The sequence below is a fragment of the Nerophis lumbriciformis genome, linkage group LG29, assembly GCF_033978685.3.
Source record: "Nerophis lumbriciformis linkage group LG29, RoL_Nlum_v2.1, whole genome shotgun sequence".
In the NCBI taxonomy this organism is placed as follows: Eukaryota; Metazoa; Chordata; class Actinopteri; order Syngnathiformes; family Syngnathidae; genus Nerophis; species Nerophis lumbriciformis.
In genome coordinates, this window is record NC_084576.2 from 29158787 (window position 1) to 29177500 (window position 18714).

Sequence of the window (18714 nt, forward strand, 5' to 3'; positions counted from 1 at the left end):
CCTTGCAAAATTCCGATTATTATTATAATATTGCCAAAATGTTAAAGTTTTCTTATAAAATTGTGACTTTTGTCGAGTAAAATTGCGACTCTTTTCATAAAAATGTTAAGCTTTTCTTGTAAAATGGAGACTTGCGTTGAGTAAAATGACGACTTTTATTATAATACTGCCAAAATTCTAAATTTTTCTTGTGAAATTGTGACTTTTTTCTTGTGAAATTCCAACTAATTTTTCACAACAAGCTTTTTTATATTTGCATGGTATGTATATATTATTAATGTTGTAAATACACATCTTTATATATCTAGAAAGGCTGGTCCTAAAGAGGGAGGCATTATTCTCAGGTCCCAAGAATATAAAAATACTAATGTGTGTGTGTGTGTGTGTGTGTGTGTGTGTGTGTGTGTGTGTGTGTGTGTGTGTGTGTGTGTGTGTGTGTGTGTTACATCATATATGTAATATAAATGTGTAGGGGGGTGTATGGTGTGTGGTCATTAAATATGTATTCTGATATATGTTCTTCACAGAAAATGAGCCAAAGTAAAATAATTAAATGTATCATTTTTCTTTTAATAAATAATGAAAAACGGGTCCCACAACCCTGAACACCACACAATGTACAAACAAAACATTAAAAATAAAATAAAAACGAACTAAAATCAGTCTTTTTCTCACAATGTGTCGACTTTTTTCTTTTAAAATTGGGAACAATTTCTCATATTCTTTCTGTAATATTGCAATATTTTTTGTCAAGACTTGGTCCTGGGGTTTAGTTTTTCTAGAAGGCAACGGAAAGTTGGCTCGGGCGAGACGGGAATGAAGGTACATTTTTATTTAAACACTATAAATACAAAACAAGGAAGTTAACAAAAGGCGCGCACAGTGGCGGAGAACAAACTATGAAACCAAACACTTGCACAAAGGCAAAAACTATGAACAACAAAAAACACTAACTGTGGCAATAATAAACAAAACTTACTTGGCATGGACAAAAAGAAAAAAGAGTCAGAAATGTGCAGAGCATAAATGTGGGGATGTCACCAGAAAGACAAACTGAAAAACAATGAACTTAAATACTACAGACATGATTAACGAAAACAGGTGCGTGACTCAAAACGTGAAACAGGTGCGTGACGTGACAGGTGAAAACTAATGGGTTGCTATGGTGACAGACAAGAGTGCACAATGAGTCCAAACGTGGAACAGGTGAAACTAATGGGGTAATCATGGAAACAAGACAAGGGAGTGAAAAGCCAGAAACTAAAGAGTCCAATAACTAAACAAAACATGACTAAGACAAAACATGATTACACAGACATGACAATTTTCTCGTGAAATTATTACTTTTTTTTATGTAAAATTATTACTTTTTAATGCAAAACGGTGACATTTATCATATAAAATTCTGACTTTTATCACAATATTGCCAATTTTTTGGTTGTTCTTGTGAAATAGTGACATTTTTTGAGTAAAATTATGACTTTTGTCATCATTTTGCCTAGCAAAATTCAGATTATTACTATAATATTGCCAAAATGTTAAAGTTTTCTTATAAAATTGTGACTTTTGGCGAGTAAAATTGCGACTCTTTTCATAAAAACTTTAGGCTTTTCTTGTAAAATTGCGACTTGCGTTGAGTAAAATGACGACTTTTATTATAATACTGCCAAAATTCCAAGTTTTTCTTGTGAAATTGTGACTTTTTTCTTGTGAAATTCCAACTCATTTTTCACAACAAGCTTTTTTATATTTGCATAGTATGTATATATTATTAATGTTGTAAATACACTTCTTTATATATCTAGAAAGGCTGGTCCTAAAGAGGGAAACATTATTCTCAGGTCTCAAGAAGGTGACAAATACAAGTGTATGTATGTGTGTATGTGTGTGTGTGTGTGCGTGTGTGTGCGTGTGTGTGCGTGTGTGTGTGTGTGTGTGTGTGTGTTACATCATATATGTAATATAAATGTGTAGGGGGGGTGTATGGTGTGTGGTCATTAAATATGTATTCTGATATATGTTCTTCACAGAAAATGAGCCAAAGTAAAATAATTAATTAATTTTTTTTATATAAAAAATGAAAAACGGGTCCCACAAACCCGAACACCACACAATGTACAAACAAAACATAAAAAAAATAAAATAAAATAAAATCAGTCTTTTTCTCACAGTGTCGTCTTTTTTCTTATAAAATTGGGAACAATTTCTCATATTCTTTCTGTAATATTGCAATATTTTCTCGTGAAATTATGACTTTTTTTAATGTCAAATTATTACTTTTTAATGCAAAATGGCGACATTTGTCATATAAAATTCTGACTTGAATCACAATATTGACAATTTTTTTGTTGTTCTTGTGAATTAATGAACATTTTTGAGTAAAATGATGACTTTTGTCATCATTTTGCCGAGTAAAGTTCCGATTATTATTATAATATTGCCAAAATGTTCAAGTTTTCTTATAAAATTGTGACTTTTGTCGAGTAAAATTACGACTCTTTCCATAAAATTGCCAACATTTTCAGCTTTTCTTGTAAAATTGTGACTGTTATTGAGTACAAACAAAACATTAAAAACAAAAAAAACTAAACTAAAATCAGTCTTTTTCTCACAATGTGTCGTCTTTTTTCTTATAAAATTGGGAACAATTCCTCATATTCTTTCTGTAATATTGCAATATTTTCTTGTGAAATTATTACTTTTTTATATAAAATTATGACTTTTTAATGCAAAATTGTGACATTTGTCATATAAATTCTGACTTTTATCACAATATCACCAATTTTTTGGTTGTTCTTGTAAAATAGTGTCATTTTTGAGTAAAATTATGACTTTTGTCATCATTTTGCCAAGCAAAATTCCGATTATTACTATAATATTGCCAAAATGTTAAAGTTTTCTTATAAAATTGCGACTTGCGTTGAGTAAAATGACGACTTTTATTATAATACTGCCAAAATTCTACGTTTTTCTTGTGAAATTGTGATCTTTTTCTTGTGAAATTCCAACTCATTTTTCACAACAAGCTTTTTTATATTTGCATAGTATGTATATATTATTAATGTTGTAAATACACATCTTTATATATCTAGAAAGGCTGGTCCTAAAGAGGGAGGCATTATTCTCAGGTCTCAAGAAGGTCAGAAATACAAAAATGTGTGTGTGTGTGTGTGTGTGTGTGTGTGTGTGTGTGTGTGTGTGTGTGTGTGTGTGTGTTGGCAGCAATGTCACAGGGGAGAGCAGCAAGTTGCAGAGAAAGAAAGAAAGAGGAAGAGCGAGAGGTCGAGAGGGAGGGGAAAGCTGACAAACCAGTATGGAGGGATGAGGATGATGAGAAATGGAGGGAGGGAGGGAGGGAGGGAGAAAAAAAAAAAAGAGGTGTCGGATGACATGAAAAGATAACGAGACCATAATTAAGTGCAAGTCGGACAAAAAGGAACAAAATTGAAATGAAACAGAGAGAGATGCTGGCTGGATAAGAGGGAGTGTGATGGAAGGAAGGAAGTAAGGGAGGCGAGCAGCTGTGGCGTGAGTCCAGCTCGCAGGGTCAGAGGAGTGCAGAGCGCAAAACGGCCAGGAGCGCTCTGACTTTGCGTGACCATCGTGGCCGTGGTGGGGACGTTAAAAACCGAGTGCTGGAGCAGGACCGCAGCTGATAGGTCACTCCTTAACCAGGCAGGATTGCTGTGTGCTCTGCTTTGTTGGAAATGTAGGAAAGGTGCGCTAATTAAAATCCCGACTCGCCGCTCCGGTGTTAAGGTCCGCTTCATGTTGGGCTCGGTAACAACATGCAAAACATGTAAAACTGCTGAGTTTTCATTTTATTTTCAAATTAAACCTAGAAAACTGCGAGCAGCTAAGTCTCTGGTGAATATTTTTAATTAAGAATATTAAAATATAATTGATTAAATTTGTCTTTAGGAAAGTGACACTGAGAAACATTTTTTTTTTTGCAAATAATCATGAACGTAGAATTTAATGGCAGCAACACATTGCAAAAAAGGCATTTTTTTACCACTGTGTTACATGGCCTTTCCTTTTAACAACACTCAGTAAAGGTTTGGGAACTGAGGAGACACATTTTTGAAGTGGAATTCTTTCCCGTTCTTGCTTGATGTACAGCTTAAGTTGTTCAACAGTCTCCTTTCTCATATTTTAGCCTTCATAATGCACCAATGGGACTACAGGCAGGCCAGTCTAGTACCTGCACTCTTTTACTACGAAGCCACGCTGTTGTAACACGCGACTCGGCATTGTCTTGCTGAAATAAGCAGGGGCGTCCATGATAACGTTGCTTGGATTGCTCCAAAACCTGTATGTACCTTTCAGCATTAATGGCGCCTTCACAGATGTGTAAGTTACCCATGTCTTGGGCACTAATACACCCCCATACCATCACACATGCTGCCTTGCGCCTAGAACAATCCGGATGGTTCTTTTCCTCTTCTCTCCACAGTTTCCAAAAACAATTAGAAATGTGGACTCGTCAGACCACAGAACACTTTTCCACTTTGCATCAGTCCATCTTAGATGAACTCGGGCCCAGCGAAGCCGGCGGCGTTTCTGGGTGTTGTTGATAAATAGCTTTCAATTTGCATAGTAGAGTTTTAACTTGCACGTACAGATGTAGCGACCAACTCTAGTTACTGACAGTGGTTTTCTCAAGTGTTTCTGAGCCCATGTGGTGATATCCTTTACACACCGATGTCGCTTTTTGATGCAGTACCGCCTGAGGGATCCAAGGTCCGTAATATCATGGCTTACGTGCAGTGATTTCTCCAGATTCTCTGAACCCTTTGATGATATTACGGAGCGTAGATGGTGAAATCCCTAAATTCCTTGCAATAGCTGGTTGAGAAATGTTGTTCTTAAACAGTTTGCTCACGCATTTGTTGACAAAGTGGTGACCCTCGCCCCGTCCTTGCTTTTATACCCAATCATGGCACCCACCTGTTCCCAATTAGCCCGTTCACCTGTGGGGATGTTCCAAATAAGCGTTTGACGAGCACTCCTCAACTTTCTCAGTCTTTTTTGCCACTTGTGCCCGCTTTTTTGAAACATGTCGCAGGCATCAAATTCCAAATGAGCTAATATTTATTATAAAATAATACAATTATAATATAATATTAAATAATAATAATAATAATAATAATGATAATATTAAAAATAATAAATATAATAATAAAATTGAATATAAGTTGAAAAGGATTTGTTGTATTCTGTTTTTATTTACCATTTACACAACGTGACAACTTCACTGCTTTTTGGGCTTTGTAGATGACAGATTGTCTTTTCAAGATGTTTATCAGACAAAATTACACAGATGTTTAAAAATTACAGATTATAGTAAGATTTAAAAATTAAAAAAAAGGTTAATCTATTGTAATAAAGTAATTGAAAACATAAGGGAAAAAAAACGGAACATTGTTGATATTCAGCATAATCTCCAGTAAATATTCATGCAGTTGTCGACTTGAGTCTTTTGTGACTTTGGTCTTTTTATTTCCTCGTCGTCAAGACGACGTCGTCTTCGGTTCTTGTCCGGTTCCTTGATGTGGGTCGTCAAGGTGAACTGAAGTCGCCGTGGAACCTCTCGCTTTGAAAACACTCCAAGACGGAATAAAAGCGGGGGAAGATGAAGAGGGTGATCATCACTGCTAGACACACACACACACACACACACACACACACACACACACACACACACACACACACACACACACACACACACAGATGATACAACATGTGTCAATTCTTAAATTTCCACTGAGGTTCTGTCGCCCTCACACAGTTGTTTTTTTTATACACTATATTGCCAAAAGTATTTGGCCACCTGCCTTGACTCACATATGACCTTGAAGTGCCATCCCATTCCTAACCCATAGGGTTCAATATGACCTTTTGCAGCTATTACAGCTTCAACTCTTCTGGGAAGGCTGTCCACAAGGTTGCGGAGTGTGTTTATAGGTTGGTTTGAGAAGGCCTGGCTCTCAAGTCTTTGTTGTAATTCATCCGAAAAGGTGTTCTATAGGGTTCAGGTCAGGACTCTGAGCAGGCCAGTCAAGTTCATCCTACACCAGACTCTGTCATCCATGTCTTTATGGACCTTGCTTTGTGCGCTGGTGCACAGTCATGTTAGAACTGTTCCCACAAGGTTGGGAGCATGGAATTGTCCAAAATGTTTGGGTATCCTGGAGCATTCAAAAGTTCCTTTCACTGGAACGAAGGGGCCAAGTTTAACTCCTGGAAAACAAATGCTAATAGAATATTATTCAAGTTTAAAAGGTGTGCAGGTTTGTATTAAATATAAAATATGATTTATTTTGACAAAAAGACCGTTTGGAAAGTATGCTACTAGAATATTATTAAAGTTTTAAAATGTGTGTGATTGTTGAGGTTTGTATTAAATATAAAATATTATTTATTTTGACAAAAAGACAGTTTGAAAAGTATGCTAATAGAATATTATTAAAGTTTAAAAGGTTTGCAGGTTTGTATTAAATATAAAATGTGATTTATTTTGACAAAAAGACAATTTGGAAAGTATGTTTAAGGTTTGTATTAAATATAAAATATTATTTATTTTGACAAAAAGACCGTTTGGAAAGTATGCTAATAGAATAGTATTCAAGTTTAAAAGGTGTGCAGGTTTGTATTAAATATAAAATATGATTTATTTTGACAAAAAGATAGTTTGGAAAATATGCTAATAGAATATTATTAAAGTTTTAAAAAATGTGTGTCATTGTTGAGGTTTGTATTAAATACAAAATATTATTTAATGTGACAAAAAGACCGTTTTGAAAGTATGCGACTAGAACATTATTTAAGTTTAAACGGTGTGCAGGTTTGTATTAAATATAAAATATGATTTATTTAGACAAAAAGACCGTTTTGAACGTATGCTAGTATAATATTATTAAAGTTTTAAAATTTGTACGATTGTTGAGGTTTATATTAAATATAAAATATTGTTTATTTTGACAAAAAGACCATTTGGAAAATATGCTACTACAATATTATTAGAGTTTAAAAAAATGTGTGCCATTGTTGAGGTTTGTATTAAATATAAAATATTATTTATTTTGAAAAAAAGACCTTTTGGAAAGTATGCTAATAGAATATTATTCAAGTTTAAAAGGTTTGCAGGTTTGTATTAAATATAAAATATTATTTATTTTGACCAAAAGACTGTTTTGAAAGTATGCTAGTAGCATATTATTCAAGTTTAAAATGTGTGCGATTGCTGAGGTTTGTATTAAATACAAAATATGATTTATTTTGACAAAAAGACAGTTTGAAAAGTATGCTAATAGAATATTATTCAAGTTTTAAAATGTGTGCGATTGTTGAGGTTTGTATTGAATATAAAATATTATTTATTTTGACAAAAAGATAGTTTGGAAAATATGCTAATAGAATATTATTCAAGTTTTAAAAAATGTGTGCCATTGTTGAGGTTTGTATTAAATATAAAATATCAATCAATCAATCAATCAATCAATGTTTATTTATATAGCCCTAAATCACAAGTGTCTCAAAGGGCTGCACAAGCCACAACGACATCCTCGGTATAGCCCACATATTTTGACAAAAAGACCGTTTGGAAAGTATGCTAATAGAATATTATTCAAGTTTAAAAGGTTTGCAGGTTTGTATTAAATATAAAATATGATTTATTTTGACAAAAAGACTGTTTTGAAAGTATGCGACTAGAATATTATTAAAGTTTTAAAATGTGTGCGATTGTTGAGGTTTGTATTAAATATAAAATATGATTTATTTTGACAAAAAGACCATTTTGAAAAGTATGCGACGAGAATATTATTAAAGTTTTAAAATGTGTGCCACTGTTGAGGTTTGTATTAAATACAAAATATGATTTATTTTGACAAAAAGACCGTTTGGAAAATATGCTAATAGAATATTATTCAAGTTTAAAAGGTTTGCAGGTTTGTATTAAATATAAAAAAAATGTATTTGGACAAAAAGACTGTTTTGAAAGTATGCTAATAGAATATTATTAAAGTTTTAAAATGTGTGCGATTGTTGAGGTTTGTATTAAATATAAAATATTATTTATTTTGACAAAAAGACCGTTTGGAAAGTATGCTAATAGAATATTATTCAAGTTTAAAAGTTTTGCAGGTTTGTATTAAATATAAAAAAAATGTATTTGGACAAAAAGACTGCTTTGAAAGTATGCTAGTAGCTTATTATTAAAGTTTTAAAATGTGTGCGATTGTTGAGGTTTGTATTAAATATAAAATATTATTTATTTTGACAAAAAGACCTTTTGGAAAGTATGCTAATAGAATATTATTCAAGTTTAAAAGGTTTGCAGGTTTGTATTAAATATAAAATATTATTTATTTTGACCAAAAGACTGTTTTGAAAGTATGCTAGTAGCATATTATTCAAGTTTAAAATGTGTGCGATTGCTGAGGTTTGTATTAAATATAAAATATGATTTATTTTGACAAAAAGACCGTTTTGAAAATATGCTACTAGAACATTATTAAAGTTTAAAAGGTGTGCAGGTTTGTATTAAATATAAAATGTGATTTATTTTGACAAAAAGACAGTTTGGAAAATATGCAAATAGAATATTATTCAAGTTTAAAAGGTTTGCAGGTTTGTATTAAATATGAAATATTTATTTTGACAAAAAGACCGTTTTGAAAGTATGCTACTATAATAATATTAAAATTTAAAAGGTGTGCATGTTTGTATTAAATATAAAATATGTATTTTGACCAAAAGACTGTTGTGAAAGTATGCTAATAGAATATTATTCAAGTTTAAAATTTGTGCGATTGTTGAGGTTTGTATTAAATACAAAATATGATTTATTTTGACAAAAAGACCTTTTTGAAAAGTATACTACTAGAATATTATTAAAAGTTTTAAAAAACGTGTGCCATTGTTGCGGTTTGTATTAAATATCAAATATTATTTATTTTGACAAAAAGACCGTTTTGAACGTATGCTAGTATAATATTATTAAAGTTTTAAAATTTGTACGATTGTTGAGGTTTGTATTAAATATAAAATATTGGTTATTTTGACAAAAAGACCGTTTGGAAAATATGCTAATAGAATATTATTAAAGTTTTAAAAAATGTGTGCCATTGTTGAGGTTTGTATTAAATATAAAATATGATTTATTTTGACAAAAAGACCTTTTGGAAAGTATGCTTATAGAATATTATTCAAGTTTAAAAGGTGTGCAGGTTTGTATTAAATATAAAATATTATTTATTTTGACCAAAAGACCGTTTTGAACGTATGCTAATAGAATATTATTAAAGTTTTAAAAAACGTGTGCCATTGTTGAGGTTTGTATTAAATATAAAATAGTATTTATTTTGACAAAAAGACTGTTTTGAACGTATGTTAATAGAATATTATTCAAGTTTAAAAGGTTTGCAGGTTTGTATTAAATATAAAATATGATTTATTTGGACAAAAAGACCGTTTTGAACGTATGCTAATAGAATATTATTAAAGTTTTAAAATGTGTGCGATTGTTGAGGTTTGTATTAAATATAAAATATGATTTATTTGGACAAAAAGACCGTTTTGAAAGTATGCGACTAGAATATTATTCAAGTTTAAAAGGTTTGCAGGTTTGTATTAAATATAAAATATTTATTTTGACGAAAAGACTGTTTTGAACATATGCTAATAGAATATTATTAAAGTTTTAAAATGTGTGCGATTGTTGAGGTTTGTATTAAATATAAAATAGTATTTATTTTGACAAAAAGACCTTTTGGAAAGTATGCTAATAGAATATTATTCAAGTTTTAAAAAATGTGTCCCATTGTTGAGGTTTGTATTAAATACAAAATATTATTTATTTTTGACAAAAATACCTTTTGGAAAGTATGCTAATAGAATATTATTCAAGTTTAAAAGGTTTGCAGGTTTGTATTAAATACAAAATATGATTTATTTGGACAAAAAGACAGTTTGGAAAGTATGCTAGTAGCATATTATTCAAGTTTTAAAATGTGTGCGTTTGTTGAGGTTTGTATTAAATATAAAATAGTATTTATTTTGACAAAAAGACCGTTTGGAAAGTATGCTAATAGAATATTATTCAAGTTTAAAAGGTGTGCAGGTTTGTATTAAATACAAAATATGATTTATTTGGACAAAAAGATAGTTTGGAAAGTACGCTTAAGGTTTGTGTTAAATTTTAAATATTATTTGTGACTTGAGCAGCCCTTTGAGACACTAGTGGTTTAGGGCTGTATAAATAAACTTTGATTGATTGATTGTTATTTATTTGGACCAAAAAGGTGTTTTGAAAGTACGCCACTCGAACATTGTTCAAGTTTAAAAGGTTTGTATTAAGTATAAAATATTATTGCATCACCAGGCGACGTCATCGTGTACGTGAACGACATCTGCGTGCTGGGCACCACCCACGCCGACGTGGTCAAGCTCTTCCAGTCGGTGCCCATCGGTCAGAGCGTGACCTTGGTGCTCTGCCGAGGTTACCCCCTGCCCTTTGACCCCGAGGACCCCAACGCCGCCAGCGCCTCCATGACGCCCATCGGGATGGAGCACCGCCCCCTGGTGGTGAACGGCCGCGGCAGCTACGACCCTTACCTGGAGTATCTGTCCCTCAGCTCCCAGCTCCCGGCTCAGGCTCTGGCCCAGGCCGGGGTCTCCCACCCGGGCGACACGCACCTGGACGGCTCGTCTCTGCCGCCCACCACGCCCGGCTCCTCCTCCGCGCTCACGCCCCACGACGACAACGTGTCCATGGCGTCCTCGGGGCCGGCGGGCGGGGTGGCGGCGGCGGCGGAGCTGCTGACGGTCACCATGGTGAAAGGAGCGGAGGGCTTCGGCTTCACCATCGCCGACAGTCCCACGGGTCAGCGGGTCAAACAGGTATGGCGAGAGTTACCCTCCCTGGGTGTTTGGATTACGTCTCGCTCCACATTTACCTGCAACAAAGTCACTTTTGGTAGCCATCCACAAGTTTCTGCTTGAATTTTTGACCACTCCTCTTGACAAAATTGGTGCAGTTCAGCTAAATTTGTTGGTTTTCTGACATGGACTTGTTTCTTCAGCATTGTCCACACGTTTTTAAGTCAGGACTTTGGGAAGGCCATTCTAAAACCTTCATTCTAGCCTGTATGTGTGTGTTTATATATATATATATATATATATATATATATATATATATGCATGTATATATATGTATGTACAGTATATATACATATATATATATGTACATACATTTATATATGTGTATATATGTACATACATTTATATATGTGTATATATGTATATATATATATATATATACGTATGTATACATACATGTATACATATGTATGTATGTATATAGATAGATATACACACGTTACATATATATACTGTATACATATATACTCACTATGTGTACGTATATGCATACATGTGTGTGTGTGTGTGTGTGTGTATATATATATATGTATGTATGTATGTATTTATATATATATGGGTATATATGTACATATATATATATATACGTATGTATACATACATGTATATGTATGTATGTATGTATATAGATAGATGTACACACGTTAGATATATATACTGTATACATATATACTCACTATGTATATGTACGTATATGCATACATGTGTGTGTGTGTGTGTATATATACATATATATATGTATGTATGTATGTATTTATATATATATGGGTATATATGTACATATATGTATATATATATATATACGTATGTATACATGTGTGTGTGTGTGTGTGTATATATATATATATGTATGTATGTATGTATTTATATATATATGGGTATATATGTACATATATGTATATATATATATATACGTATGTATACATACATGTATACATATGTATGTATGTATATAGATAGATATACACACGTTAGATATATATACTGTATACATATATACTCACTATGTATATGTATGTATATGCATACATATGTGTGTGTGTGTGTGTATATATATATGTATGTATGTATGTATGTATTTATATATATGGGTATATATGTACATATCTGTATATATGTATTTATATATACGTATATGTGTATTTATATATATATATATGTACATATGTGTATACATGTATGTATATAGGTATATTTATGTATTTATATATGTATATATGTATGTATATATATGTATTTATATATATATATATATGTACATATGTGTATATATGTATGTATATAGGTATGTTTATATATATGTATGTGTATATATATGTATTTATATATATATGTGTATATGTGTACATATGTATGTATATATATACATATGTATACATACATTTATATATATGTATATAGGTATGTCTGTATATAGATATATATACACACACACGTTAGATATATATACTCAATACATATATAGTCACTATGTATATATGTATGTATATACATACATATGTGTGTGTATATATATGTATATATGTATATATATACATACATTTATATATATAGACATATATATGTATATATGTACATATGTGTATATATGTATGTATATATATATAAATATATATATATATGTATGTATATATGTATACATACATTTATATATATGGATATATATGTACATATGTGTATATATGTATGTATATATATGTTTTTATATATATGTATGTATGTATATCATACATTTATATATATGTATGTATGTATATAGATAGATAGATATATACACACATGTTAGTGACTAAAATAAAATAAATAGCTGTACCATTAAATATTAAAATTAAATGACTAACTAAAAAGCAGTACCTAAAATTAGATAAACTGGGCGTCGCTGCTGCCCACTGCTCCCCTCACCTCCCAGGGGGTGATCAAGGGTGATGGGTCAAATGCAGAGGACAAATTTCACCACACCTAGTGTGTGTGTGTGTGTGTGTGTGTGTGTGTGTGTGTGTGTGTGTGTGTGTGTGACAATCATTGCTACTTGAACTTAAAAGGTATACCTTCAGTCACACGCAAGAGGAAGACATGCAGTATATTCATTTATTTTATTTTTATTCTATGAGCATTTGAAGAAAAGGTCTCAGAATGAATAATAAACAAGTACAACATTATTTAGTATCGTGAACACCAACGGTTCATCTGTCATGTGACCAGAGGAGGCGGAGTCACAAGCTAAGCGAAGACCTGTGCTCGCAGGTGCTGGACGCGGGCTCACAGGCGGCGTCGGGTCTGATCGAGGGCGACCTGATCCTGGAGGTCAACCAGCAGCCCGTGGCGGCGGCGGGACACGGACGTGTGGTGGAGATGTTGAAGGAATGTCCGGTCGGAGCCGAAGCCACTCTGCTCATCCAGAGAGCAGCGGCAGGTCAGACTTTTCTCCTCGTTGCTTCCACTGCTTGTTCAGGGTCAGGTGGGACTGTTCTTCGCTTTTCAGCCCTTTTTAGACTCATAAGAGACTTGTAGGGTTGTGTAAAGTCACAGTGAGAAAAATAATTATATTTTTAAATAATTCCTCATTTTTTTAGGATAAAGATGAAATAAAACCAAAGTTACTATCAAACCAACATTTTTTTGTAAGTCAGAAATGTTCATGGAAAAATATTTGTGATTTTTAAGATATACAAAAAAAGTGACATTTATAGTTATATCATACTTGCCAACCCTCACGGATTTTCCGGGAGACTCCCGAAATTCAGGCGAAAACCTCCCGGGACAAATTTTCTCCCGAAAATCAGGCGGAGCTGGAAGCCACGCCCCCTCCAACTCCATGCGGACCTGAGTGACGTGTCAACGGCCTGTTTTCACGTCCGCTTTCCCACAATATAAACAGCGTGCCTGCCCAAACACGTTCGATCGAGGGCGAGTTCTTGGTTTCTTATGTGGGTTTATTGTTAGGCAGTTTCATTAACGTCCTCCCAGCGCGGCGACAACACACGACAACAGCAGTCACGTTTTCGTCTACCGTAAAGCAGTTCGTCTGCCGTAAACAGCAATGTTGTTGTAATATATTGAGTTGGAGGCAATAACCAGGCGAGGTGATGAAGTACGTCTCTTTACTGTCGACTTCAGAACAGACTCAACACACTTGACGTCAGGTGCGCAACACCACGTAAATCGTTGGCCAACCAAAAAGTAACCCCAGTAGGCTATAGCCAACATTCACCAGGAGATGGCAACAGACAAACATAGATCACTCTATTACATTCCTCCCCTTTTAGAAATGTAGAAGTTACTCAAAATAAATAAACAACCCAACCAAAAAAAATGCAGCAGCTCAATTAAAAAACTGTACTTAAGCCACATTCTTTTCTTTTTTTTTAGTACTGAACTCTTAACCCTCATTTGTAAACAATAACATGCTTATTATACAAACAGTATTTGTACACCTTTAGCACAGATTTTTATACTGTCTTCAGAGATTCAGTTTTTTTGGTGGTACTCGAAACCTTTCTGGGTACCTGCGAAAGGGTGTTCAGCATGGTTAGAAAAATAGTGACAGAGAATAGAACAAGGATGGACAATTCAACCCTTAACTCAACAATGAGTAGATGAGTGTTATGTGTGTGTATATGTGTAAATAAATGAACACTGAAATTCAAGTATTTCTCATATATATATATATATATATATATATATACATATATATATATATATATATATATATATATATATATATATATATATATATATATATATGTATATATATATATGTATATATATATATATATATATAATAAAATAAATATATATATATATAGCTAGAATTCACCAAGTCAAGTATTTCATATATATATATATATATATATATATATATATATATATATATATATATATATATATATATGTATGTGTGGGAAAAGAAATCACAAGACTACTTCATCTCTACAGGCCTGTTTCATGAGGGGTTCCCTCAATCATCAGGAGATCTCCTGATGATTGAAGGAACTGTTTCATGAGGGGTTCCCTCAATCATCAGGAGATCTCCTGATGATTGAGGGAACCCCTCATGAAACAGGCCTGTAGAGATGAAGTAGTCTTGTGATTTTTTTCCCCACACATACATATATTGCGCTCTACTACGGTATCGAGCACTATTTTTTTGATAACCTTATTAAGACATATATATATATATATATATATATATATATATGAAATACTAAGTATTTCTTACATATATATATATATATATATATATATAATAAAATAAATATATATATAGCTAGAATTCACCAAGTCAAGTATTTCATATATATATATATATATATATATATATATATATATATATATATATATATATATATATATATATATATATATATATATATATATAATAAAATAAATATATATATAGCTAGAATTCACCAAGTCAAGTATTTCATATATATATATATATATATATATATATGAAATACTAAGTATTTCTTATATATATATATATATATATATATATATATATATATATATATATATATATATATATATATATATATATATATATATATATATATATATAATAAAATAAATATATATATATATATATATATAATAAAATAAATATATATATATAGCTAGAATTCACCAAGTCAAGTATTTCATATATATATATATATATATATATATATATATATATATATATATATATATATATATATATATATGAAATACTTGACTTGGTGAATTCACCAAGTCAAGTATTTATATATATATATATATTTATATATATATATTTCATATATATATATATATATATATATATATATATATATATATATATATATATATATATATATATATATGAAATACTTGACTTGGTGAATTCTAGCTGTAAATATACTCCTCCCCTCTTAGCCACGCCCCCACGTCTTTTAAGCCTCACCATCTTTATGATGAATGTTTGTATCATGAGAATGTTTGACTGCAAAATTAACTTCCTGCACTTTTCTCTGTCTGGTCTCCTTCCTGCACACCTGTCACCTGACTCGTAACGAGGCGCTCTTTGCCGCCTTTTGTGTTCCCCGCAAACGTTCAAGCGCTTTTAGAGTCCACAAAGCGCCCTAAAGTGGCAGCAGAGACTCTGATGTCGGGGTAGGACTTGGGAGGGTGGCCACCTGGGAGCACTCGAGGAGTTGCACACGCATTTTCTCACACATTTGCGGCGGTCACAAGGTTGGAATTTGCCTCGACACCTGCTCTGTGCTGCAAACACACACATTCTTGTATTTCTCTACCTTCTGGAGACCTGAGAATAATGCCTCCCTCTTTAGGACCAGCCTTTCTAGATATATAAAGAAGTGTATTTACAACATTAATAATATATACATACTATGCAAATATAAAAAAGCTTGTTGTGAAAAATGAGTTGGAATTTCACAAGAAAAAGGTCACAATTTCACAAGAAAAACTTAGAATTTTGGCAGTTTTATAATAAAAGTCGTCATTTTACTCAATGCAAGTCGCAATTTTACAAGAAAAACTGAACATTTGTGCAATGTTATGATAAAAGTTGGAATTTTACTCAACAACAGTCGCAATTTTACAAGAAAAGCTTAACATTTGGGCAGTTTTATGAAAAGAGTCGTAATTTTACTCGACAAAAGTCACAATTTTATAAGAAAACTTTTACATTTTGGCAATATTATAATAATAATCGGAATTTTACGTGGCAAAGATATGACAACATTTTACTCAAAAAAAATCACTATTTTACAAGAACAACAAAAAAAATGGGCAATATAGTGATAAGTCATAATTTTATATGACAAATGTCACCGTTTTGCATTAAAAAGTAATAATTTTACATGAAAGTCATAATTTTACGAGAAACATTGCAATATTACAGAAACAGAAAGAATATGAGGAATTGTTCCCAATTTTATACGAAAAAAATCGACACATTGTGGAAAAAAGACTGCTTTTAGTTGATTTTTTTATTTTATTATTTTTATTGTTTTTTAATCTTCATTATTTACTTCAAGTTATTTCAGTATGTCTCTATATACTGTACATATTTATTTTATTTTTTTAATTAATTTTGGCCAGAGGGGAAGTACTTCGAATTTGTACACACACTTGTTATTTCATATGTTGACCAGAGGGGGAGCACTTTTAAAAGCGACACACAGTCAATGTGAAAAATCCCTCCTTTTTGGGACCACCCTCATTTTGATAGATTTCACCACCAGGGGGTACAAATGAGACATTCTCTATTAGATGCAATGTTATCGGGACCATGATTTATGTCCTCACTTGTTCACACCTCCTCATATGGAAGATACTTTTCCTTGTTGATGTCTCAAGAAGGCTAGAAATACAAGAGCACACACACACACTTGTATTTGAGACCTGAGAATAATGCCTCCCTCTTTAGGACCTGCCTTTCTAGATATATAAAGAAGTGTATTTACAACATTAATAATATATACATACTATGCAAATATAAAAAAGCTTGTTGTGAAAAATGAGTTGGAATTTCACAAGAAAAAGGTCACAATTTCACAAGAAAAACTTTGGCAGTTTTATAATAAAAGTCGTCATTTTACTCAACGCAAGTAAACATTTTGCAAGAAAAACTGAACATTTGTGCAATATTATGATAAAAGTTAGAATTTTACTCAATAACAGTTGCAATTTTACAAGAAAAGGTTAAAATTTGATCAATTTTATGGAAAGAGTCGTAATTTTACTCGACAAAAATCACAATTTATAAGAAAACTTAGAAATGTTGGCAATATTTGAATAATAATCGGAATTTTGCTTGGCAAAATGATGACAAAAATCATCTTTTTACTAACAAAATGTCACTATTTTACAAGAACAACAATAAAATTGGCAATATTGTGACAAAAGTCAGAATTTTATATGACAAATGTCACCATTTTGCATTAAAAAGTAATAATTTTAAGAGAAAATATTGCAATATTACAGAAACAGAAAGAATATGAGAAATTGTTCCCAATTTTATAAAAAACTTTAAATTTTGGCAATATTATAATAATCAGAATTTTGCCTGGCAAAATGATGACAAAAATCATGATTTTACTCAAAAAATGTCACTATTTTACAAGAACAACAACAAAAATTGGCAATATTGTGATAAAAGTCAGAATTTTATATGACAAATGTCACCATTTTGCATTAAAAAGTAATCATTTTACATAAAAAAGTAATAATTTTACGAGAAACATTGCAATATTACAGAAACAGAAAGAATATGAGAAATTGTTCCCAATTTTATAAGAAAACTTTACATTTTGGCAATATTATAATAATAATCAGAATTTTGCTTGGCAAAATTATGACAAAAATCATGATTTTACTCAAACAATGTCACTATTTTACAAGAACCAAAAAAAATTGGCAATATTGTGATACAAGTCAGAATTTTATATGACAAATGTCACCATTTTGCATTAAAAAGTAATCATTTTACATAAAAAAGTAATAATTTTACGAGAAACATTGCAGTATTACAGAAACAGAAAGAATATGAGAAATTGTTCCTAATTATATAAGAAAAAAATTTACACATTGTGAGAAAAAGACTGATTTTAGTTAGTTTATTTTATTTTATTTAAAAAAAAATGTTTAATTGTTTTTTAATCTTTATTATTTACTTCAAGTTATTACAGTATGTCTCTATATACATATTTATATATTTATTTATTTTTATTAATTTTGGCCAATGGGGGCGAACTTCACATTTTTACACACACTTGTTATTTC

General features: G+C 31.5%; 1 protein-coding gene across 1 annotated transcript in view; it reads left to right on the forward strand.

The window, feature by feature from the left end:
- The window catches only part of magi2b (membrane associated guanylate kinase, WW and PDZ domain containing 2b), a 300576-nt gene that overhangs the window by 236374 nt on the left and 45488 nt on the right, over positions 1-18714 (forward strand). Inside the window, exons 10-11 of the mRNA XM_072911917.1 lie at positions 10388-10905; positions 13189-13357. Coding sequence (XP_072768018.1) covers positions 10388-10905; positions 13189-13357 — 687 coding nt within the window. The remainder of the gene's footprint in view (positions 1-10387; positions 10906-13188; positions 13358-18714) is intronic.